Here is a 23,314-nt window from a genome sequence, read left to right on the forward strand (position 1 = left end):
TCGAGTGCATTTCAATACCCAAAGAGTTCTGAAAGGACCAAATACCACAAAAATGATGGGAAAAGTGAGTGGAGAGAAAAAAGAGTGCGATACAAAGGATTCTAATGCATAGAGTGGTGTCTTCCTTTTAGGCTACCTATTTGTTGTGCCTGTGCCTGGCCAGCGCCGTTTGGGCCATTGAATTGCAGGCGGAGCCGGACTACGGACCAGTGGCCTACGAGTTCCAGTGGTCGGTGAACGATCCCCACACCGGCGACATCAAGAGCCAAAAGGAGTCACGCAAGGACGACAAGGTCGAGGGTGTCTACGAGCTGATCGATTCCGATGGCTATCGCCGCATAGTGCAGTACAAGGCGGATGATCACAACGGTTTCGAGGCGATTGTCCAGCGTGAGCCCACGGACATCAAGATACCGCTGCCTGAGCCACCCAAGAAGCTCCTGGCCGCCAAGATCCTGACTCCCGTGCTGCCGGTGGCGCCGCTCGTCCACTACGCCGCCCCCAAGGCCATCATCAAGCAGGAGCTGTCCGCCGGGAACTATGTCTCCGTATCCGGACCAACAGCACAGTACAAGTACTGAAAGGATCTAGTGACTGACTTCAGCTGCATAAACCCATTAGGATCCCGTTTCGACCCGGGAAAACTCACTGCCATACATTATAATTTAGTTACAATTAAGACAATTGAGTGTACATACAGATAGCTTACATTAACCTACTATAAAGATGCATCCCATTCAATCTGTTCGCAGAGGAACACAAAAGTCTTGGATTTTTAATATGGGGGGTATTCAATTTATATAAGAAACAAATGAGTAGTGTTTGTGTTGCAAACATACTTATATAAGTAAACATCAGTTAAGAAAAATATAAGCCAAGTGAACAAAAACACATTATGCCAGTTCACAAGAGTGACACAAAAAAGTGTAAGATTATTAAAACCAAAAAAAAAAGTGTTGAATGAAATGCTTGACTTAGTTCAAGTCGATTGTGAGTTTGGCTTCTTCAGTGAATTCGTATCATTATATTTGCGAATTGATGTCTCATAAAATGATGCGTCATGATACAGGTGGCTTCGATACTGTGATAAGCATAAACTAATGCTATCGCCGCCAGACGCGACATGGCCCATAGATGCCTCTAATCTCACGTAGCTGCTGCCACTTTGGGGGCGTCCAATTACCGGCGCAGTCGACGTCGTCGATGGCGATTCTATTGGATTTGGCTAACGCTCTGACCAATGGATCCATGGAGCATCAGTGCGAAAATGGTCGGCTGCCCGGAGACACGACAACTACTGGTCACATTGCTATTGGCCCTTGGCTTCTGCCTGGGAGGCTCAAAGGATGCAGTTTCGGACGCGGATGCCAAGTGGATGGCTCCACTTAAGCAGTATGGTTATACGGCCCAGCATCTGAAGAACAAAGTGGAGCATGGTGAATTCACCACCTTCGAACTGGGCACCCCCAACTACCAGATCCTCAATCCCGAAGACGAACCGGAATACATAACTGCGGATCAACCGCATTACCAGGAGATGCTGAGGCGACTTACCAGTGGTCGAAGCAAAGCTGACACCATTGATGTGGAAGTGGCAAGTCGCACGGATACGGTTCGCGAGACTTCCGATCAGGGTCAATCCAAAAAACCATCTAAAATTCAAGTGCCAGTTAAACCGAAGTCACAACTAAGACAAAATCGCTGGGAGAAACTAAGGAAGCGCAGCTCCATCGAAAAAAGACGTGACCACAAGGAAACCATGGAAGCTGATGTGCGGGATGAGCAAAGTTTCTTCCCGGAGATTCAGGTTTACCCAGGTTTACCCTTCCAAAGTCGTGTAGCCAATCTTAATTAATCATAAATAAGTCAACTCATCCATTTAAGTGATCTTTTGTGATTCGGACAATGAATAAATATTACTCGGTTATTTGAACAATCGTAAATATTTTGTTTTAAAGTACTTTTTTTTAAAACCTACTTTAAATAAATCAGAGTTCTTCGCTATTCCACTTTGTAAGGCTAAAATTTTAATTTGAATGCCTTGTACTTACAAAAATGAAAATAGTCAAGTTGTTTATTTTTGTTAAAACCAAAGATTAAGAGCTTGTGCCCCATTTTTTTTTAGCATGTTTTCCCCAAAATGTTTTTTAAAAAAATTAGCCAGACATGAGTAATTATGTTAATACTATTGACGTAAAAATGTTAAATAGTCAAGATACTATTATTCAAATCAGTGAAGATTCTGTACTCAAGTTGTAAGAAGATAATTTAGGTATTGAGCAATATCGCTTACAATAATAGCATTATCCATAGTGTACGTGTAGACCTTGAGTTCCACAAAATTACAACCAAAAATTGATAAGTCAATCGACCCCAGACGATCTAGGCCGAGACCCAGAAATTATAAATCCCCAAACCGCTGGAAATTTTGTGCAGAACCGAAAAAAAGCTCATTGCGGTCGGAATGGTTTTGGCTATTTATGAAATTACAGATTTCAAGAGGATTGTTAATTCGGGCTTATGAGAAATTGAACAGCCCAAATAAAATGCATTATGAAGTTCGTCTTTCTCTTAAAGGTTATTGTCATGCCAAAGGTCATACATAAATATGTTTGCTATATGTTTTTGATTAAACAACTCTTGTCGCGAGCACTCGATGCTATCGACGAGTGCGGGCAGAAATGCTTGAATGTGTATTACGGAAGCGGCGGCATCTGGCGATTGTCTTTACCCCCGGGCCCATTCCGGACCGCCACGCCCCATTCCGAGCCGTTTGGGGCGTTTGGAACGTGACGCGGTCAACGCTTCCGCGACCCATTTGCTCGGCGTTGTAAGAACGAGAAGAAGAAGCTCTCGGCCAGCGCAGCGTATTTAAGAGCTATTCAGCAAAATGCATGAAAGAGTTTCGCACGCGACCGAGCAACAGCCAACAAGTGCCATCCGTCGGCGATCCGGGACAGAAATTCCAGCAATTGTGGGGAAAGTGATCGAGCGAGCGAGGGAGAAATTCAGTTGAAAGGTAGGGTAACGGGGTCAATCGATTGGGAACGATTCCGGCGCAATTCTCTGACCCATTCTAAATCCAATATTCTCCCCCCTTCAGATGTTCGAACGCTGCAATTTATTGTTTATGGCCGTGCTGATGGCATCGGCACTATTGACCCAAGCCCATTTCCCGGAATACTGTGCGGAGTGTGAGCAGGAGGTGTGGGAACAGGTGCCGTGCAGCGAGGTGTCCACTACGGTGGCGCCAACCACAACCGGAGGCACTACGTTGAGGCCACCGACCACCACCAGCAGCCCGGGACCTGTTTACCCAACTACAACCAGTGCCCCACCCACGCCCACGGATTACACCACCCAGCCATCGGCGTACAAGAAGTGCTACTGCGAGTGCAAGCTGGGCTGCAAGGAGTTCTGCCGCAAGGTGATCTCTTCCGAGCCCAAGCAGACGCTCACCCAGATCTCCTCCATCGGGGAGTATGCCCCAGGTGGCCAGGTGGAGTACACGCATGTTCATCAGCGCAAATACTTTCCCAAGTACGGAGGCGAATCCTATGGGGGATTGGTAGGCCCAGTAAGCGGAACCAAGGCCTATAAGCCATATCCGTTGGTCTACGAACAGGCGGCATCTGCTGCTTCACCGGCTTCCATTCCCTCGGTGTCTTCCTCCCCAGCGGTGGCCAACATAGCTGCTCCTAATTACACGCTGGAGGAGTTTGCCCAATTGCTTAGCACTGCCTATGGCAGCAAGAAGGGCTACCCAGCTAGTGTGCCATCTCCACCACGTCTTCAGCTTCAACCAGCTCCCTCCGTTTTCTATTCCCCGGTTCCGAGCTACGGAAAGCAAGTGGTTCCACTCGTGAGCAAAGTGGCGCCGGCCCCCAAAATCTCCTCCAGCATTAAGTATGCCGCCTCAGCGGTTTCATCATCATCGGGTGTGTCCGTGGCCAAGATAAAGACTCCCTACGAGGAGAAGATTGTGGTGGCCACCCCGTCGCCCATTTATGAGAGGTCCACATCGTATCCTATTGTTGAAGCACCCAAGGAATACTCGGCGCCCCAGACAGAAATCTATCCCGTTGTGCAGAGCCAAACGGAGTCGTATCCCAGCCACACACCCATATATCCAAGTCCCACGGAATCCTATCCCAGCCAAAAGGACTCTTACCCCAGCATCACAGAGTCATATCCCAGCCAAACTGAGTCCTACCAACCGCGTACGGAAGCCTATCCCGTTCCCCAACCGGAGGTCAAGCCATATGGTGGTCCCGATTCTGGACCCGACAAGCCATCGTCCACTTTCGACCTGGCCATCGATAATTATCTGAAGGACTTCGGATATGGCAACCAAGGAAGGGGATATGCGGACTACTGAAGTTCCCCACACGTTGTTTTTAGGATTAGTCTAGGCTAGAATGCTTTCTAGGTATCCCATTATTTATTGATGCACTCCTCGTTTCCTGTTGACTACATGATGATTGAATAAATTATTAACAACAAATTTAAAAATATTATGGCAATACTATTAAAGTTGAAATAACTAAATTTCGAAAATATTGCATACCTTTGGGCTATAAGGAATCTGTATGCGGCACCTCTTTTAGTTCCTGAGATCTCGACTATCATACGGAAATAACCAGATCGGCTTGGCTATTGATCCTTATCAAGAATATATATACTTTATATAGTCGCAAACACTTCCTTCCTGTCTGTTACATACTTTACAACGAATCTAGCATACCCTTTAAATTTACGAGTAACGGGTATAACTAGCGAGTTTGCTACCTTTGAAAAAACGATCATTTATAATTCGGCTTGACGCATTTTATTATTCGTATTTAAAAAGTTTTCTTCATTTGCATTCATTTTCGATATACTTTCTTGTTGTCGATAACATTGAATAAGATTCTATCTTACGCTTTTCGCCAGCTTAATTCTGGGTTATGCTTGCCAATCTGATAAGCATAGATATATACACAAATTAGATTCATTAATTTTCGTATGCAAATATATATGGTTTATGCAATATGAATGCTTTCAAACAGCGCTTATCCAAATTGTTTTTGTATTTCCAATTTGCATTTTCACAAATTTTACGCACCAGCTCAAGTCTTTCATTTCGTAAGGTTCTACATTTGTGGAGCTTAACATTTCAATCATTTCTGCATGACACGATCTAGAAAGAATGTCGGATTGGGAATATGCTATAGGCACACACAAAAATACACATGGAAAGCAGAAAGTTATATAAGTAGCTCACTATAATTGCACTTGATAGGATATATTCAACAAACGGAGTAATAAGAACAGTTTGCAGAGTACACTTGCAAAGATGCGAATGTGCGGTTTTATTTCTTTTCAATAATGTTTGCATATAAAATAACAAATAAAAAATGAAATCATAATATTTAGAACATATTCGTACATTGTAAATGAAGTGAAACTAAAAACGATAAATTGCAACACTTTGAAATAATGACGTCGTCCCAGCTATGAATTTAAACGTAAATTATCGAGAAGAAAATATAGTTATAGTTATACGATATTTTAAAATGTATATATACAGCTTCATTCATTAACAATCTCGATCCGTTGCTTTAAAGAATATAACTTTCGGATTCCATAAATCTCCTTAGACCTTCCCGAATTCAATTTCGTTTCGAAAATGTTCAACTGGTAAACCAAAAACAGAGCCCAAGATACGTGATATCTTGTAGATACATTGCTGTTGCTCCTTTAGTTGTTGGTGCTGTTTTCGGTCCCACAAAATTTTGCTAATTATACAAATATATGTGTCACATCGTTACACTTTAAATATATAAATATGAGTACTTGTATTATTCGGTTGCCTTTTGTTTTGATTAATTTGCTGACTAATGCATTTTCAATTGCAAATAGGAAAAGTTTTTTGGTTTTTGGTTTTTGGATGCCTTGCATTTGCCTAGTTTTGATTTCGTATTATGTATTACATTAAGTAGCCGTAGATTAAATATATTACGCGTTTATTTATCATGATTAAACATTGATTAGGTTAAGTTGTTGTTTGTTTCTCTTTTTGTTTCTTTTTGCCTTTATCTTTACATTAAGTGTGTAGAAAAATTCGTTAAATTGATTTGCATATAGTTATTCGATCTCCCCTTCTCCAGCTCTCCTGGTTAGCCACAAATACAAAGTTTAATTGGCTCGACAAATTAAATGATTGGCTGCACAGCCACGCGGTTTAAGTATGTATTTAGTTTGCTACGATTTGTGCATTGCAGTTCTGCGCTATTTAGTTAATTTAATTATCCATTATTTGGCTGCAGTCTAGACTTGTAATTCGATTTCCTTTTCCCATCTCTAGCGTGTTTCCTCATGTTAAACATATGATATACATTTATGGTACTTTAGATACTTATATAAGTTCTGCTTCATATGAACTCATCACTGCAAATGCTAAAAACTTATTAGCCCTCACCCCGACGCTGGTTGTGGGCCACCCAATATGACCACCAAATTCCCCGGTCCAACGGCGAATCCCGAACTATCGGTGGCTGTCAAACCCACTGTGGCTCAAAGCCAGTCGCTGCCCCGAGTCACCCAACCCGAATCCGCCCCTGTCCCGCGTCGTCCTGTGCATCCTCCGGCGCTAGGTGAGCATGTAGACAAATAGAAGCGCCAACGCCACGTTGAAAATCAGGACGAGCAGCATCAGCTGCTGACGCACAAACCAGTCCTGGATAATAAACAACATTGAATTAATTTAAAATTAAATTTCAATTTTACTCCAAATGTTTTTTGTATAAAGTCCAAAATTAATTAGAATTTATAGTTATAATAACTATGAAATTTATACTAAATTGATATCCTAAATTAAATTTGAACTATAAGATAATAAGTTTGCTTTAATCCTCTTGTGTTTTCGATTGAATATAAATAGATTCAAAAGATATTTATTTTCAACACAATAAACTTAATGTTTTTAATTCATAAAATATACTAGTTGTTCTTGATTCGTGTAGTAAAATATTTCACACTAATTGCATTTAGAATTATTAGGAACCTATTTTATTGGCGAAGAGTGAAAACCTCATAGTCTATGTATAAATGCACAATTGGCGTCAAAATACTGAGCGATGCTATGTGTTTACAGAGATTGGTACAAGTTAAGTGCACCAATTGTAAATCAATTTCAACCACATCGACATCAAAGGCATTTGGCCAAACAACCAAAACTATACTAAACTCGTATCCGCGTCGGTGTTCTGTCACTCACCTTAACCTGTGGACTGACCAAATACAGCAAGGGATTTGCCTTGAGCCGCTCGTTGACCTCGATCTGGCGACGCACTGCCTCCCGGCGGGCGGAACCCAAGGCGGACACCTCCTCCCGGCTCATGGCCTCCGTGGCCCGCGGCAGTTCCTGGAAATCGGGCATGGACTTCTTTCGCTGCAGCGTCACATTGATGGGCACCGACTGCAAAATGTGGTATAGAAGTATTCCAGGAATTAGTTCAGCATGGCAAGGTGATGGGCGGCGGGGTTCTCCACCTCAACGGGGGGCTCAACGATCCAGCTTTCGCTGGCTCTCCTCGCCAACAAAGCCGGCGAGAACATGAGGTCCTCCTCATCCTCCTCCGGATACCAGTCCATTCTCTCTGGCTTTCTACTTTTGTTACTTTCAGGGGGAAAAGTGCTATGACTGAAACTACAGCTAATTAGCTGCTTGCATAACGTTGGACAATTTGTGTAATCTTTCTTCTACAGGCGGTTCCAACTTGTAAACGAGTTGGACATGGCGTTCCGCCTTTACTGAACACCGAGCGTCGATACACGGACACGGAGAGTCACTGCGTCCGTTGTGGAGCCAAAAATAGTCCCACAACCCGCCACGACGGCACTGGGCCAAAACAACAACGGATATTGTCGCTGACTCTTCGCACAAATTTGCTTTCAGAATTCCTATGTGTTTTTTCTTGTTTTGAATGCCGCACATATATATGTATATATATATATAATTATATTGCCACTCAACGTCGGCTAGCGTTTTCTCTACAAATTCAATTGGTAATCCGTTGGGGCCGACGCGTCGTTTGCTACTAGCCATCACATTTCGGAAAATCATCGCCACTGGGGCCACAAAAAACCAACAACCAGCAAGCGAGCGACACTTCCCGAGAGGATTTATTTATTGCCATGTCGCCGGACTTCCAATGGCCACTTGTAGAGCGTTTAGTGTTCATTCCGCCGGAGAGTCAGCGGGAGAAATTCAGAGATTTCGAGCTGCCCGAGATCTGAGATCTGAGAGATTCAGCGGCACGCATGCATTCCAACCTGGCTGATCCGGCTGGCGTGCATTCGTGCCCGTGGCTATAAATAGTCCAGAATGGGCACATGTTCGCCCCAACATGGCCGAGAAATGTTTCAAAATGAACACCAAGTCTCCGGCCGTATCGCCCATCCGGCTCTCACCATCACTTTCTCCCCCGCACACAATGCCCATGGCGTACGAATTAAGTTAATTGCTCGGATTAACTGTGTTATGAAATATATTTCAGGCGGGCGGCCCGGGAATTCTGCGATTCTCACTTACTCTAGTGTCTCTCTAGAGATTAGAGATAATGAGAAAATAAAAGGAGGAGGGTCTGTCCTATTACTTTAACAAATTTATTGGTTTTTGTCCTAAGTGATGTTAGTATATGAAACTATTACGAAAAATTAAGTGAAAATGCTTTTGCAGGGAATAACCAAATCTACTTGGAGTTTAAACAAAATTTGTTATCACTCACCTTCATTTTTTTGCCGCCTCCACCGCCGCCTCCTTTTCCGCCTATGGCCATGCCCACCGGCGTGGCTGGTTTGGCCGGCAGATAGAGGCTCTCCGTGCGCTTGGGCTGCGAGGGCGAGGGAATGATGTCCTGGCCGAGCGTCCGCTGGCGCAGCAGCACGTCCTCGAACGGCTGGTTGGGCGACGAGAAGAGCGGCTCCGTTTTGCCCTGACTTGGCGCCCGTCCTCCGGCTCCCAGGCTGGGTGTTCCGGCTCGCGACAGTCGTCCGCCGCCGGTGCCCGAGGGCAGCGATCCGTTGCCAGTCATGGTCGATGTTCCGGCTCCAGGTTGCGGGGTGGATCCGCGGAATACTGAGCCCGCCCGGGGGCGTCCATCGGGTGTGCTGGTGCCGCCATTGGTCACCGGATCGGCGAGTCCCGATCGGTCCAGGGATGTTTGCCGCGATCCGGCAAAGGCACCGCTCAAGCGACTGGCCGCCCGGGCGTACCGATCGATGGAGGAGTCGCGGCTGGGCGGCCGCTTGTAGTGATCGAAGTGATCGATGGACGACTGCTGGCCCATTTGGCCCAACATGGGCGGTCTGCCGCTGCGCTGTTGCTGCTGGGCAGCGGCCATGGCTGCGGCATTAGCGGCCATTGCTGCGGCGGTGGCCGTCTCCTGGATCTGCTGCTGTTGCATCTGGGAGGCGCGACGCAGCAAATTCGAGGCATTGTGGGTGGGCGAGGCGTGGAGCGAAGGCTGCTGCTGAAGGCCCTGATGTTGCTGCTGCAGTTGCTGTTGCAGCTGCTGTTGCTGCAGGAGTTGCTGCTGCTGCTGTTGTTGCTGCAGGAGCTGTTGCTGCTGCTGCTGCTGCTGTTGCTGCTGCAGCAGTTGCTGTTGCTGTGGGGAGACGGTCACTTGATTGGTGCCAGCGCCAAAAGGTATCTGTGTCTGGTTCTGATTCGGTGCCTGGTTCTGCTTGAGGTTCGAGTTGAGATTGGGATTGACCTTGGCCTGGCCGGGCGGCTGCTGCTGCTGGAACTGATATGCAGGATTCATTTGCGGGTTGCTCTGTTGCTGGTTCAATTGTTGCTGCTGCTGGTGCTGCTGCTGGTGGTACATCTGATTGATGGCGCTGATCACCTGGGCGTGGCTGGGCTGGGCCTGGCTCACCATCCCGGAGAGATCCGTCTGCGGCGAGACGGGCAGCTGTTGCGAGTACATCGAAGGTGGCACCGGGCATTCCGACTCATGTTTCTGCTGCGACATGCGACGCTGCTGCTGCTGTTGCTGCTGCATGTTAAAATATTGCTGCTGGCGCTGGGCCTGCGTGGCATAGGCATCCGAGCCGCTGCTGCTCGTAGGGGAGAATTGACCCTGCTGCTGCTGCTGTTGCGTCTGCATGCCCACGCCCATTTTCACGGATGCATCGGATGCGGCCGCTGGTCCCGGACGGAATCGCTCCCGCTCCCGGAAGCGCAGCTTCTCGAATCGCTCCAGCACCGAGGGCTTGAAGTCGGGCGCGAATTCCCTTGCCATTCGCACCGCATTCTCGCAATCCATACGGGCCTGCTCGGCCGCGGCGTCCGCATTCTGGGCCTTCGCCGCCGCGGTGGCCATGCGGGAAATGGCCATGTCGGAGCGCTGCATCGCCATCTTGAGGGCACGCTGCGCCGAACTCAAAGCCGCCGCGATTCGGTCGCGGAGTTTGCGCGAACGCGCCAGGAACAAATGCTTCTTCTTCTGGCTGGTGATCAGGATGTTGTTCTTGTACTTGCCCTCCTCGACGGTACCGTCGCGGAAAGTAGTCACTCCGTAGCCGTGCTTCCGGTTGTTGTACCACTCGCCCTCGTACCTGGTAACGATTTACTTTGTCATCAAAGCACTAAGGTATCAGGATATAGTTCTATACTCACTTGAGTCCATCGCTGCGCTCCGCCACGCCGTGACCACAGCGCTTGTCCTTCTTCCACTCACCCATGTACGTCTCCACCACCGTGGGATCCAGCTGCTCGTCCTCCATGGTGAAGCTAGCATTGGACTCGGTGTGGTTGGATCTGCAAAGAAATGAATGAGATTCCGTTTCGTAATGCTATTTTACTAGAGAGTTTACACTTAGCAACACTTACTTTGTGGTCAGATTGGACTGCTCGGATCCAGTGCTGATCCAGGAGGCCGAGGACATGGTGGAGCGTATGCTGCCAGATGCAATGGTACCCCGCTTTTCCAGATCACCCGTGCTGCGCTGCTTGCGCATCTTGAGGTTCTGTTAAGGAGTATGGATAAATTATAATAGTTGTGCCACCATAGTAAGTAATACACTACAAAACGCACCATCAGGAATCCCTTTTTGCCCGTCTTGTCCGTCAAACTGTTGCGCCGGACCGGCAGCTTATCGGACTTGGCCGTCAGGACGAATCCACCGCGGATCTCCTCCGCCTTCTCCACCATCTTGGCCGTATTTCCGTTCTCCCCACTCCGCAGTGAACTGAGCGAGGCGTGGAGGTTCTTGCGCCGGTGATGCGAGGCCAATCCGAAGGGCGCCGAGGTGCGAATTCCGTATCCATGTCGCTTGCCCTCCTGCCACTGACCCTGGTATTTTCCTGGAATACGACAGAGTGCATTAAAAGACTGCAGTCCATTTGGAACAATTGTTATGCTAATGAAACTCCCATCCGCAGACCGCAGTGCCAACTTTCCCCTTTCTTTCTTCGCACAGGACAGGAGTTGGCCTAATTGAAATGCTATCCATTTCCCAACGGTTTCTATTAATGGCTCCACGTGCCATTCCTTTCAGCTCAACAGCAATTGGGTCTTAAGTAATACTGCACATTTAAATGCAAACAAAAAAATGCAAATGGATTCCTATATAAGCTGGAATAAGTAAAACATTCAGTCGTTGTTTGGAATGTTACCAAAAATATGTTAATAATGGAAATTAAATTGTTAGTAGATAAATAAATATAAATTATTTATTGTTTAATGTTTTCCCATTCCATTTCTCTCAGTGTCTCTTCTGACCAGGTTAATTGCGGAATTAGAAGTTACGTTAGTTGATTAGGAAATGCTTCTTAGGCCTCGGTTAATGCTAATTGATAGTTATGGGCCAATTTGTTTGGCTAAAGGTCGACATTTCCATTTGCACTTTGGCCACAGCCAAAACAATTCCATAATGGCGGCAGTGTTAGAACTTGGCCAGCTCTGCAGGCGGCACTTGGACATATGGCCATGTGTTTTACCCTGACTGCGAATTTCCCAAGAAAAAGCCGCACTCATGCAGAAAAAATTTACAAAAGCGAAAACCGAAGCGCCAAAGCCAAATATCATTGAACTGCGCGGGCAAATGAAATATGACGTGAGGCTGGGTCGTCGGTGGCTATGGATGTGTAAGAATGTGTGCGGGACACACGGGTATGTGTGCGCTCCCAGAAATGATTACAAAAGCGTCAAAAAGTAAAGCAACGGCGAGGGAACGAACTCATATTCGCCCATTTTGAAAGTGAGCCAAAAACCGAACGCAAAATGATCTCATGCACATTACGTATACGCCGCGTATGGCGCCCCAGGGCCCACGCCATCATCCCATCATCCTATCACGTCCATCACTTACCGCCATCCGCGTAGGTCTCGCATCCGGACCCGTCCTGGTAGCCCTCGTTCCAGGTGCCCTCGTACTTGGCCGTCGACACAGTGCTCTCACGCACTCCGTAGCGACCCTTGTGTCCATCCTTTGACCACTCGCCACGGTAGATCTGCCGGCCGATCTGCTCCACGCCCAGTCCATGGCGGCGTCCATTCTGCCACTGACCCTCATAGTGTGATCCGCTGCAAGAGAGCGGGAAAGGTTTAAAGGTTAATGGTTACAGTCAGCAGTCGTATTACTTTCAACAACCCTTTCAAGAACCATCAAGTTAAGCACAGATCTGTGACCCTCTCTCCTTACGACCAGGCTTATCATAAGTGTGTCACACTCACCTGGGCCAGATGTACGATCCGGACACCTCGAAGCCATAGTTCCAGGCTCCGGCGTAGGCGCCCTGGTGCTTGGGACCCGTGCAGACGCCATGTCCATGGGCCTTGCCTTCATCCCAGCCCCCGCAGTAGGTGCCGCCGTCCTCGAAGTCGAAGCGACCACCATTTATGGGGCCACGCCTACCGCCGGCCGCCTGGGAGGCGGCGTATGCGGCAAGGTCGCCGCCATTCTGCTGCTGCTGCTGCAGTAGCTGTTGCTGCTGTTGCTGCTGTTGCTGTTGCTGCTGCGGCGTCAGTTGGCCAGCCTGTTGCATGCTCGGGACTTGGGGTTTCTAAAGTTCGGGGCGTTTCAAAATTGTGGATACTGTTGATGTTGCCTTGGGCTTTTTGTGCCGCCGCCTGCTGCTCATTGATTTTCCGCTCGACTGCTGCACCGGCTGTTGCCTCATCTGATCCTGGTTGTGATCTAGTGTCTAATAGTTCGTTTCGCTTGGTTTCGTTTGCTCTGCTTAACCTAGTGGTGCTTTAGGGCTATTAAAATGTGTGTGTATGTCTGTGTGTGTTGTGTGGTTAAATTGTTGGGTTTTTCACTGAAACGCGAAAGTTGCAATTTGTTGTTGCCCTCCTTTGAGTTTCCCGGCTCGATTTCAAAGTTGCATAAACCGTTCGTCCGATGTCAATGTCCTCTGACAGTTGCGGTTATGATTCTCTATGCTAATGTCGTAGGCCATTCTTGGTCATTTACCAAAAATAAGTCTGCGAGTGATCTGCAATTGGGAATGCGATATAGTTTATAAATTAAATTTGAATGGTTTGGGTAAGTAAGTAAGCGGGTTTTCCAGGTAATTAATCGCATTATGCAATTGACTTTATTTCGGGGCCATAAAAGTCTATCTACATTTACTGGATTTTACTAAATAAATAAGAAAAGTGGAACTATTCGACTGGGGGAATTGTGCATATTCCGTTTGATTTATAAGGCGCTTTTAATTGATTTCTATCTTGCGAAAGTCTCCCCATCATTCTGTATCTTTGCCACGCGCGAAACGCGATTTTTACGATCCGAAATGAGTGGGATGAGTGCAGGGGGGCTTTTCCGGGGGGTGTGAAGGGTTGGAAAATACCTCGGAGAAAAACGAGGGCGAGAGGATGACGACGATGTGAGGTGACGATGCATTATGGATTCGATGTAATTGCATTCGATTGCGGTTTATTCAGCCGCTCTCTCAGCGAGTTTCGTTTTTATATCGCCTGGCACTGACAGCAACCGATTCTATCATCGCATATAGACCGTATAATATGGGGATTTTGGTGTGTGCACGAGCCACGTCAAAGGCCGAAATTCTCAATGGCAGGCCACCTCTCGAGTGGGTGGGTGGTGGTGGTTTGCTCTGCTCCACTCAGCTGTTTCGCTGGCATATATATTTAAATGTATATACACGAAGATGTACTTATATGTTTAGAGGTATGCCTGATAGCAATAGTAGAAAATTACGAAAAGTGCATAGTAGCAGGCGAATGCCACGAAAAGCACTTTCAGTGTCTTCATGGTTTTGCCTCTGTCTTTGGTTTTTGTTGTCACTTTGATTATGATTTCTGGGTTTTTCCCATTTTCAAGCAGGGGCCATGTGTTTTCCAACTGGAGCCGGTGGAATTTTGCGATGAGTAATCTCAGTCTTTGCACAGCACAGATTTAATAAATATTTTTGGTAGTTTTCCTCTGCTTTAACGAGCGATTACTGAACGAGTAGAAATACCCATTTGGATTTAATTCTCTTAACTGGAAAACACAATTATTTAACAAATATTTTCTATGACTACAACTTAAGTAGCGTATACGCAATGTTGCAGCATTCCTCAATTTGAATCAAGAGTCGCGGTAAATCGCGTATACGCCATGTAGCAGCATTCCTCATTCGAGAGTTAAAAACATGAAAATTCCTTCCACTCAATTGGGAATTCAGATGAATTGCAATTCATTGGAATGAATAGTGCTACATCGCTGCCGTTTGAAATATGGGACTTTACGGTCTTGTTTACTTTAATCATCTTGCAACACGACGTATTCAGCAAACATTCAGATTCATTTTTGGCTTTAGTCTATGTGTGTTGGCATTAGCTTCTGACTGCTTCTCGGTTTTATTGTTCTTTTGCGGTCGACGCCAAAACGATTTGGGTTTTTCGAAACGAGATGGGTCGAGACAAGACGCCAGGAGAGTCGAATTCTTCTGAAGCTTTGTTATTAATAGACAACGTACACACACTGAGCGGAATCGAGAAAAGGAAAGATACATGCGGGGGAATGGGGCCGAACAAAGAAGGGTGTCTCTATATCTCTCTCCTTCTCGGAGTCTGGCAATGTTTTGTTTAAACATTTATGATGATGAAAACACACGCAACCAGGAGCCAGTTCTCCTCTCCGTCTTGGCCAACATTCTCCCTCATCCCGGGAATTGTTCTAAACAAAACCGATACCGAGCTGGAGAGATTTGGCCAGGGGATTGCAGCAGCAGGCGGAGTGTGTTTATGGCCAAGTGACTTATGTTTGCACACCTGCTGATATGTGGCAGTGATGGAGAAGCTATTTTCTTGTCTAACATGTACGACAATTTAACCAACTTTTTTTCTGTTGGCACCAACTTTATAAAGTTTACAATATGTTTTGTGAAAGTAACAAGTCCAAAAAACCGCCTAAAAGAAATATATTAAATATTTTTTGGATGCTATTTTCAGCGCAAAATGTTTGCTTGACTTTACTGAGCAATAATTTGAATTTAAAACCCTTTACATGAAAACCAAACTGAAAGTGTAAATAATAAATAAATACATTTCCAGGTGAAACTATACTCATTTTCCCCACCACAGCCACAAAGTCAGGTGCAAGATGTTTGCACACCAGATGGAAATGGAAAATCAAAGAGGTGGGCTGCTTGCTAAACCATAAATCTCAGCTTTATTGCTTAGAGAACAAATAGAGCAATCGATCCCGAGGAGCATCAGTAAATATTTCCCAGGCCACATTATCACTCTTTGATAAAGAACATTTACGTATGAGCATTTATTTATACCCAGGCCAGCGGCCAAAAAACAGATTTGTAGAAGACGGTGCGGCATGTATCATTGTTATTTTAAAAGATTTTCGAACAAAGCCAAAGCCAAAACGAAAGCAAAACCAAAAGGCAGCGCCGAGAACAACTGAACTGAAATACTGAAATGCTCGCCGAATTCGAGCAACGAAAATATTCGTAATATTGTTCAACTGTATTTTAGTGCTCGCCAAAGTCTATTTCATTTTCACTCTGCCTGCTGCCTGTTTTTTTTTCTTTTTTTTTTTTTTGCCTTTTCATTTCATTTTCGGTTGGCAAAACTGTCCCCGCCCGCGTTTTCCTTTCGAATATATTCTTTTCTTTTTCTATTTTCCTTATTTCTGCCTTGGGCTAGATGGATAGAAAATTAAATAATAGTCCACTGACTGACGTCGATGTTGTTGATGATGATGTTTGTTGGATGCGTTTAGCATCTTGCATTGTGCGCTTTATTTCGGCATTTTTCGTCTCAGTTTAGTTTAGACAGCCTGCACTTTAATCAATTCGCACTGCACTCGCTCACACAGACAATTGCAGGCCTACACACACACGCACACACACACACAGAGGCGCACTCACACACACGTCAGCGAACACGCAGCGTTCAGTTTTCGGTATTTTTAGCATATTTTTCGTACAACTCGCACTATATTATATAGAAGATGGCCGAGCCAGTCAACAGCAGCACATTCTCTAAATTGAAATTATTTATAGGTTCACATAAATTAAGTATTAACACCCAACAGGACCGACTACTGTAGTTAGTCCACCCCTTGCACTTTGTGGGTTTTCTCTTGACACGATTTTATTTTACTTTATTTTTATTTTTTGGGTCTGACTGCATTTCCTCCAAAATGGCAAGTGGCAGGCGAAAAATGGCCAGTGACATCCTGGAAACTCTTTGACCTATTGATCGTAATGGATTTTTACATTCGATTGCTTGGGTGGAAGTTTTTTTTTTTTCTCAAACTTAAACACATTAAATGACTGATTTGTTCAAAGAAAATGAAGTGAACCGATTGCGAATTTTAGACATAACTGCTGCAATTAATTTATATTTTTAATTGACTTCTGCAACCAGCTCGTGACGTTCGTTAATCCATATTGTTTTATAACTTATTTAACGCAACGAAATTTTCCACTCACACACGCACAAAAGCAGAGAAACTCGGGCAATTTTTTTGGGTAAAAAAATATGTGAAATGGGAAAGACGTGTGTATGTGTGTGTGTGTGTTTTAGCCGCACACGCACACACACGTTAAAAATAGCAGAAAGTTGAAAATACTGAGGTTCGTTGAGTTCGGTTTGATTTTGAGTTAAGAACAGTTCCGTGCCTCGAAAACGCAGCCAATTCCAAAAGAACGCTCATCCGGTCAGCTGTTTTTTAGACGAAGCGGATTCCGCTCCGGATGCGGATTTGCGGATATCTAGAGCGAGCGGAACGAAACGCACGAGCGGCGGGCAGCGACTGGCAGCCGTTCGAGATCGGTATCGGTATGGGGATCGCGTAGTAAAGACAACCACACGACGGCGACGACGGGAGAAGCGAGTACCCCACAAGGCCTCCTCGCACCACAGGGCGTATGCGAAACCTCTGCGCATGGGATGGCTCCCCGTTGCGTATACGCCCAGTTAAACTAACTTTCTTGTGCGGTTCCGACGCGACATTCGAGCGACACGTCCAAACGCCAAACGCTTGCAAAGCGAAAAGAAATGCCCGCCACTGTCCACGGCATATTCTCTCCGTGTTTCATCGGGAATTCATTTCAGGGATCCCTCGCTGAATTCATCCGAGAGACTGGAAAGCGACAAGCAGCGAAGAGAGCGGACCACAGCAACTGAATTAGAATCTGTCGCTTCTGCATCTTCTCTCTCTCTCTTTTCCCGAAACAGCTGTTACATACCGGATACTTATAGACCAGCATGAGCAATATTTGGGCATAAAGAAATATGAATGAACGCGCAAATCGTGATCGTTGCCATGCATCCATCCATCCATCCATGCAGCTATAGATCGCAATGCTGTATACTCTATTCGCGCTGCTTTGTTTGCCTTGGGTCAGGTAATTGGCTGAATGACAGGCGTTTAATGTGCGGCTGACTCACGACCTCCGTCACAAAGATCTCTCCGGGGGGCCGGGACCTGGTATTAATAGGTGATAATTGAAAATGGTTTGCGGATAATATCGGTCATGGTTGTTCCCGAACAGAGCTAATAGCAGGGCATGCACTTTATGGCCCGACTGAAGTGCCCTGGCCAGTGGCCACTTAATATGCAGTCGACCGTCACATGTGCCCCACTTTCCTGTAAATGCAATTACCCCACATCTGGCCATGTTCCCCCTTGGCAAGGAGCTTAGGGAAATCCTCCCCTGGCTCGGGCATGTGGGAAACGCAGTCGCGAAGTACCTCCTTTTGCGGGGCCACCACCCACTCAACTCGCCTGTTTGCTGTACACGTCACAGGCCATTAACTGGAGTATACAGACACGCACTCGCCTTCGAGGGGAGTGGATGATGGTTCTGCTCCAAAGTAAACAGGTTATACAATTTCTAAATTAAAAGACAAACAAGAGAATGGAACATCATGTCACCCGCAAACAGAAGTTAGCATACTCTAAACAACATAGAAAACATCCTACAAATTTTAATTAGAAAATACCCCTTTAGGAAAAAAACAGGTACATTTTTTTAAAGAACAATTGGAATTCTGATTATAGTGTCTTAAACGGTTGCCATTGAACCTTAGCGAAATTCCCAACTAAAAGAAAATCAATTTCATAGCCCCATAACAACAGCTGTCTGATGCAAAGAAATCTCAATTTCCTGGCTGGCAGATTATGAATTTAAAATGTTCTTTTTAATTTGTTTTTGATTGCCAAGCATATTTGTGCTTCTTGTTTTTGAATTCCATTATTTACGATATCTGTTCAATTTCGTAGACATTTAATTTGTTTTTATCTTTCGTGTTTTACGGGCAGGCATTGCTCCTCCGTTCTGGTCAGAGATCGGAGATGGTATATTGGCGGAAATCAGCATCAGAAATACTTGTCTGAGTCACCCACTTTCCTTGACCTCCGCTGGAAGTTTGACGAATGACGGAAATCGAAACATGAAAACATTTTTCCGTGCCGAAAACAATCCACAGGCAGTCCAAGTCCGAGCTGGAATCTTGTGGTCGGAGGAGATGGTGGCAAATTGCTGTGGAACTTGAAAACTGATAGGCAAATGATGCACATCACGAGCGGATTTGATTGATGATATTTCCCCCATCAAAGAAGCCGGATACTGGCATGCTAATGGGAAACTTAAGAACAATACATTGATGGGAAGGCAAATGAAAATCGTATTAGAGATTTTCCCAAAGCTTGACCTTTTGACATATTCCTTAAGGACAAGAACGAATGTCCAAAATATATTCACTACTTATTTCATTTTATGGAAAGAGGAATTTAATGGGATTTTAAGTATTTTCTCTACATTTTTAAACTTATTATTTGCAGAAAACTCTTATGTTTAAATCGGATTATCTCTTCTTAGCTTGTATTACATTTTAATTCCACTTGAATAATTAGAGAAAACGAACTGATGTGTTTCAGAAGCAGTTCCACTTCAAATCAGGCCGAACGACAGGCACTTGGGAAGGACTTGACGGGTTCTCACAGCTGGGTGATGGCGAAATTGGATCGAAAGAGGCATGGGGCTCCTAGAAATCCGATATATATAATGAAATATTCATACACATGTGGCGAGTCTGCCTTACTCACATTGCCATTGCCCCACCCTTTGCGCGTGTGTGTGTGTGTTCAACTTTCATTGTTGTGGCAAATACAAAAGGATTGAGAAGCAACACACATGCACCTTACACACTCATACACGACTATGCACTTACACTTACGCAAATGGCAGTTATGAGGGGGAGGGGGAGTGGTTGGGTGGTTGACATAATAAGAATAACGAGAACAACGAGCGACAGCAACTTGAGGCTGCTTGAAGTCAACCAACACTCTTATGCAGGGAAATTGCCCGACGCACTCACACTGAGAGACATCTACACCATCGGTTGAAACAATAGTGCCCACCACTATTGTCTTGGAAAATTTAAATATGAATTATAGCGATCGGCGGTAAAAGCTAACGTTAGATCACACCTTGTTATGATTATTATACTTAATTGATTCCGAGTTCTTTAGAGTTAGTTACGAAAACTTTGAATAGCATATAATCCTATTAGACTTGCCACCGTTCCTATTTTATTATCCTCAAGTGCGGATGGGGCTGTGGCCATCCTAAACCCCGGTGCTTCTGGACGTCCGCGATAAGCCAGAAAGTTGGGGGAGAGACAACAGCAATCGACATCAGCATCGACGTTAGGTGTTTATGGGATGTAGCACCCCCTAATACCGGCATGTATTTATGCCTGTGGGTGGGAGTGAAGCCCGAAGGATTACAACAGCAACTAGGCATAACAATAACACTAAAACTCGAAGGCAAGGACCGCACTAGTGTATGCTGCCAGTTAGGCCAGCAATTTGGCACAGATACGCGCACTCACAGATTTTTCCTCTAGTCGAGAATCTGGAATTTAAAATCCGAAATCCGGGTAGCTTCGGCGTCCTGCTGCGTGGCGACACCGATTGGTAAGTTCACAAGGGGCCACAGTATGTGCAATGAGAGGCTGAAACTTGTTTAACCAGCAGCGGCAACGGAAATTAGGTTGCTCCTGGGAGCTGTTACATAAGGTCCGTATGTGTGGATGAGTGTGCGTGTGGCTGACAGCAGACATAAATCTTGGCAAATATGCAAGTTGTGCCGCCCAGAATGAGCAACTAGACCCAGCGGGGGAGGACACACGAGCCAACGAGTGGCAAGTCGAGTCCAGGAGACAGGATATGCAACAGGAGCAGTCCAGCCACCGGAGAAACAATTCGCCCAGTCCGCCCCTTTGCTACATTGTAGACCTGTTCCCCCGACAGGCTATTTGCATTGGCTTCTTTCTGCTGCCGTGTAGAAGATACATTTCGAACCAACGCGGCACACTTCAAAAAATATCGTGTATTAAAAATGCGGGAAAATTATATTGTTAAACAATTTTTGAAAAATCTTTAAAGTTTTCAGCTTCAGTTCCATCTCAATGTGCCTTTAAACTTTCTTTTATTGCGTCTGTGAACTAAAAAATCTGACCCAGTGGCCAAAAGGATGGGAAATCGGAGAAATAAGCAGAACTCGCCCAGAAAGCAGAGCAAACAAAAAAGCCGCAGAAACAGCAAAATGCAACCAGACAACCCGTGGGCACATACTCGATTTAAAATTTCCTGCGCAGCAAATGTGCAAGGACATCAGAAGGTTTATGAAATGACAAACAGGAGACGCGCAAACTAGGCAAAGAGCACACGGGATATCCGTTTCCGCCCGACAAGTGCCCCGCCCACTGCCCACACATTCCAAAACATTCCACAAAGTTGCAATGAAGCGCAGTTCCAGTTAGCTTCCGGTATCCCCAAACCGACCCTCCACCCATCTCCACCTCCTTTTCCTTCCCATACAGTACAGGACGCGAGCAACAAAACCAACACAAAGGACACATTCAAGTTTGGTGGCCGCATGCAAAATTCAAATTGACATAAACACCGAGACGAGCGCTTGATTGTGCGGCTTGTGTGACTGTTGCTGGCTATAAAAAGTGTGCACCACTCATCCAACCGCTGGCCCGCTCGCCATCACCCATACGCCGTGTGGTACCAGTACCAGCAGTAACAACACGGCAAATGGCAAATACAGTGGAGCTTCGCATTGAGCCATTACACTAGGACTTTAAAGCTATTTATGTTAAATAATATCCCATCAATAAAGTGCCTTTGGTGACCTCTTTAAAGATTTGAATTAATAATTGCTCAATGTGTAGCTAAATTAAAAGAAAATATAAATAGGTTGACGCCATGGAATCTCTACTGTAATTGCGAGGATGGAGAAGTCAAAACACCCGTGCCACACGACTCCCATTCCGCGCCGCCCCAAAGTATCCAACCGAGTGTGTGACGCAGACCGCAAGGTGACTGAAGTTTGTTATTTCGATTCCGCAGCCAGGCGATCGGGATGCGGCGGTTGGGGGATATTATTCTATCTACTCACAGATCCTCGGGGTTCCGCCCGGCGGCGCTCAGCCACATTCACTTTGCACCAGTGCCCTGCAATTGTCTCCGCGATTATTTGGTGGCTATTTATAGAGCCCAGTACCGAGTACCAGCAATTATCTGTGCAGTTATTTATCTATCCGTGGACCAGCTACTTGTGGATTCTTTGTTGCTCGCACGGCTTCTGGTTAATAAATCGCTCAGGTATTACTCATTCGCTGTTAATTTAAATTTCGTTGGTTCGATTATTGTTTACAGTTAGCATTGGGTTAGGGCCCCCGACCTCAGCGTTTCGTGTGATATTTTATATATTTTCGGGGGTTTTCCCTTTTCGGGGGAGAGGTTAATTTCTTCTATTCTATTCTAGTTTGTTTTTCTCGCGCGCGCGTTCGCGTTCGTTTCGTTTGAGTTGTTGGTTCGTTTCACACTGAGCTAGGGAAATCATTGAAATTTCTGCTCAGGCGAGAAATGAAAATGTTTTTCGGCGGAGCAGCCAAAAAATAAAAAAAAACGGCAAGAAACCGCTCTCTGCTGCATTTCTCGGGGAGGTGAGAGAGCATGATGGCACCGCCGGCGGTCAGCGGGAAAGAGCTTTGCCGGCGCCCCCTCTAATTTTCCACAGCCCGCGGAGGTCGCACCTCAAAGTTGCCAGACTGCCGACGTGGCGTATGCGTAATGCGGGTTTTCCACTCTAGAACGTTAATTGTTTTTTTCCTTTTGGGTTTTCGCCCAGTGGCTTATTGTTTGGCCAGCCTTAATTGCCGACGAGTCTCTGGGGCCTTGGCAGCCAAATAAAATTACGACTTGTGTGCGCTTAACTACTAGATGATCCCTGGTTAAGTTTCCACTTTATCGCATTACACGACTTTCGAGTTACGTAGCGGCAAAAACTTGACTCCTGCCGATTCTTGGTAAAAGTTTGGTGCAGCTTCCGCGGAAATCGCTCAATTACAGCTGCCAGCGAGCTGTATAAAAGTTTTCTGCGAAAAACCCCCACCGAAAATCGCTAGGTCGTCTTGTTTAACCTTCAGTGGCAGCGTATTGGACCTTGAATTATAAGTTAATTAGAGTCGGAAGCGGGCAGTGAAAGGCAGCCATGGACATGGATACGGATACGGATGTGGCATGTGGGTGGGCAACCGAAAGCCTCGTTCAAGGACTCGCACACACTCGCATCCTTGCCCTCGTATCTGTGTGTGTTTATATGGCATCTACAGGTAGCCGCAGCAACGACACCCACCATTCCTCGAGAGCCTGGCCCGCTTTTGTTTCGATTTTCTAACGAAATCGAAACTCTACACTCTGAGAAAAACAATAGGGAGCGAGCGGGAGAGAGAGAGAGCGACAGAGCGTGGAAATGGAGGGGGGTTTT

General features: G+C 45.8%; 4 protein-coding genes across 6 annotated transcripts; 3 read left to right on the forward strand and 1 right to left on the reverse strand.

The window, feature by feature from the left end:
* The first annotated feature begins 52 nt into the window (after nucleotides 1-52).
* Nucleotides 53-722, forward strand: LOC6611820 (cuticle protein 7). Its single transcript, XM_002036306.2, has 2 exons — nucleotides 53-64; nucleotides 132-722. Exons 1-2 carry the CDS (start codon nucleotides 53-55, stop codon nucleotides 579-581), a joined length of 462 nt encoding a protein of 153 aa, XP_002036342.1. The 3' UTR covers nucleotides 582-722.
* A 518-nt stretch (nucleotides 723-1,240) lies between these two features.
* Nucleotides 1,241-1,937, forward strand: LOC6611821. The gene has a single exon (XM_002036307.2). It carries the CDS (start codon nucleotides 1,241-1,243, stop codon nucleotides 1,853-1,855), a length of 615 nt encoding a protein of 204 aa, XP_002036343.2. The 3' UTR covers nucleotides 1,856-1,937.
* A 955-nt stretch (nucleotides 1,938-2,892) lies between these two features.
* Nucleotides 2,893-4,512, forward strand: LOC6611822 (adhesive plaque matrix protein). Its single transcript, XM_002036308.2, has 2 exons — nucleotides 2,893-3,019; nucleotides 3,104-4,512. Exon 2 carries the CDS (start codon nucleotides 3,104-3,106, stop codon nucleotides 4,376-4,378), a length of 1,275 nt encoding a protein of 424 aa, XP_002036344.2. The 5' UTR covers nucleotides 2,893-3,019; the 3' UTR covers nucleotides 4,379-4,512.
* Nucleotides 4,513-4,805: 293 nt separating this feature from the next.
* LOC6611824 (junctophilin-1) lies at nucleotides 4,806-22,361 on the reverse strand. Of its 3 annotated transcripts, none has more exons than XM_032727640.1 (9): nucleotides 21,941-22,361; nucleotides 12,726-13,489; nucleotides 12,361-12,575; nucleotides 11,085-11,353; nucleotides 10,880-11,016; nucleotides 10,667-10,807; nucleotides 8,772-10,605; nucleotides 7,259-7,459; nucleotides 4,806-6,718 (listed from the first exon to the last, which is right to left on the reverse strand). In XM_032727640.1, exons 2-9 carry the CDS (start codon nucleotides 13,034-13,036, stop codon nucleotides 6,632-6,634), a joined length of 3,195 nt encoding a protein of 1,064 aa, XP_032583531.1. In that variant the 5' UTR covers nucleotides 13,037-13,489; nucleotides 21,941-22,361; the 3' UTR covers nucleotides 4,806-6,631. The 3 variants fall into 3 exon arrangements, with proteins under 3 accessions (XP_032583531.1, XP_032583532.1, XP_002036345.1); XM_032727641.1 differs by lacking the exon at nucleotides 21,941-22,361 and adding an exon at nucleotides 17,452-17,512; XM_002036309.2 differs by lacking the exons at nucleotides 8,772-10,605; nucleotides 10,667-10,807; nucleotides 10,880-11,016; ... (2 more) ...; nucleotides 12,726-13,489; nucleotides 21,941-22,361 and adding an exon at nucleotides 7,534-8,072.
* Between the last annotated feature and the right edge of the window lie 953 nt (nucleotides 22,362-23,314).

Source organism: Drosophila sechellia, chromosome 2L, assembly GCF_004382195.2.
Source record: "Drosophila sechellia strain sech25 chromosome 2L, ASM438219v1, whole genome shotgun sequence".
In the NCBI taxonomy this organism is placed as follows: Eukaryota; Metazoa; Arthropoda; class Insecta; order Diptera; family Drosophilidae; genus Drosophila; species Drosophila sechellia.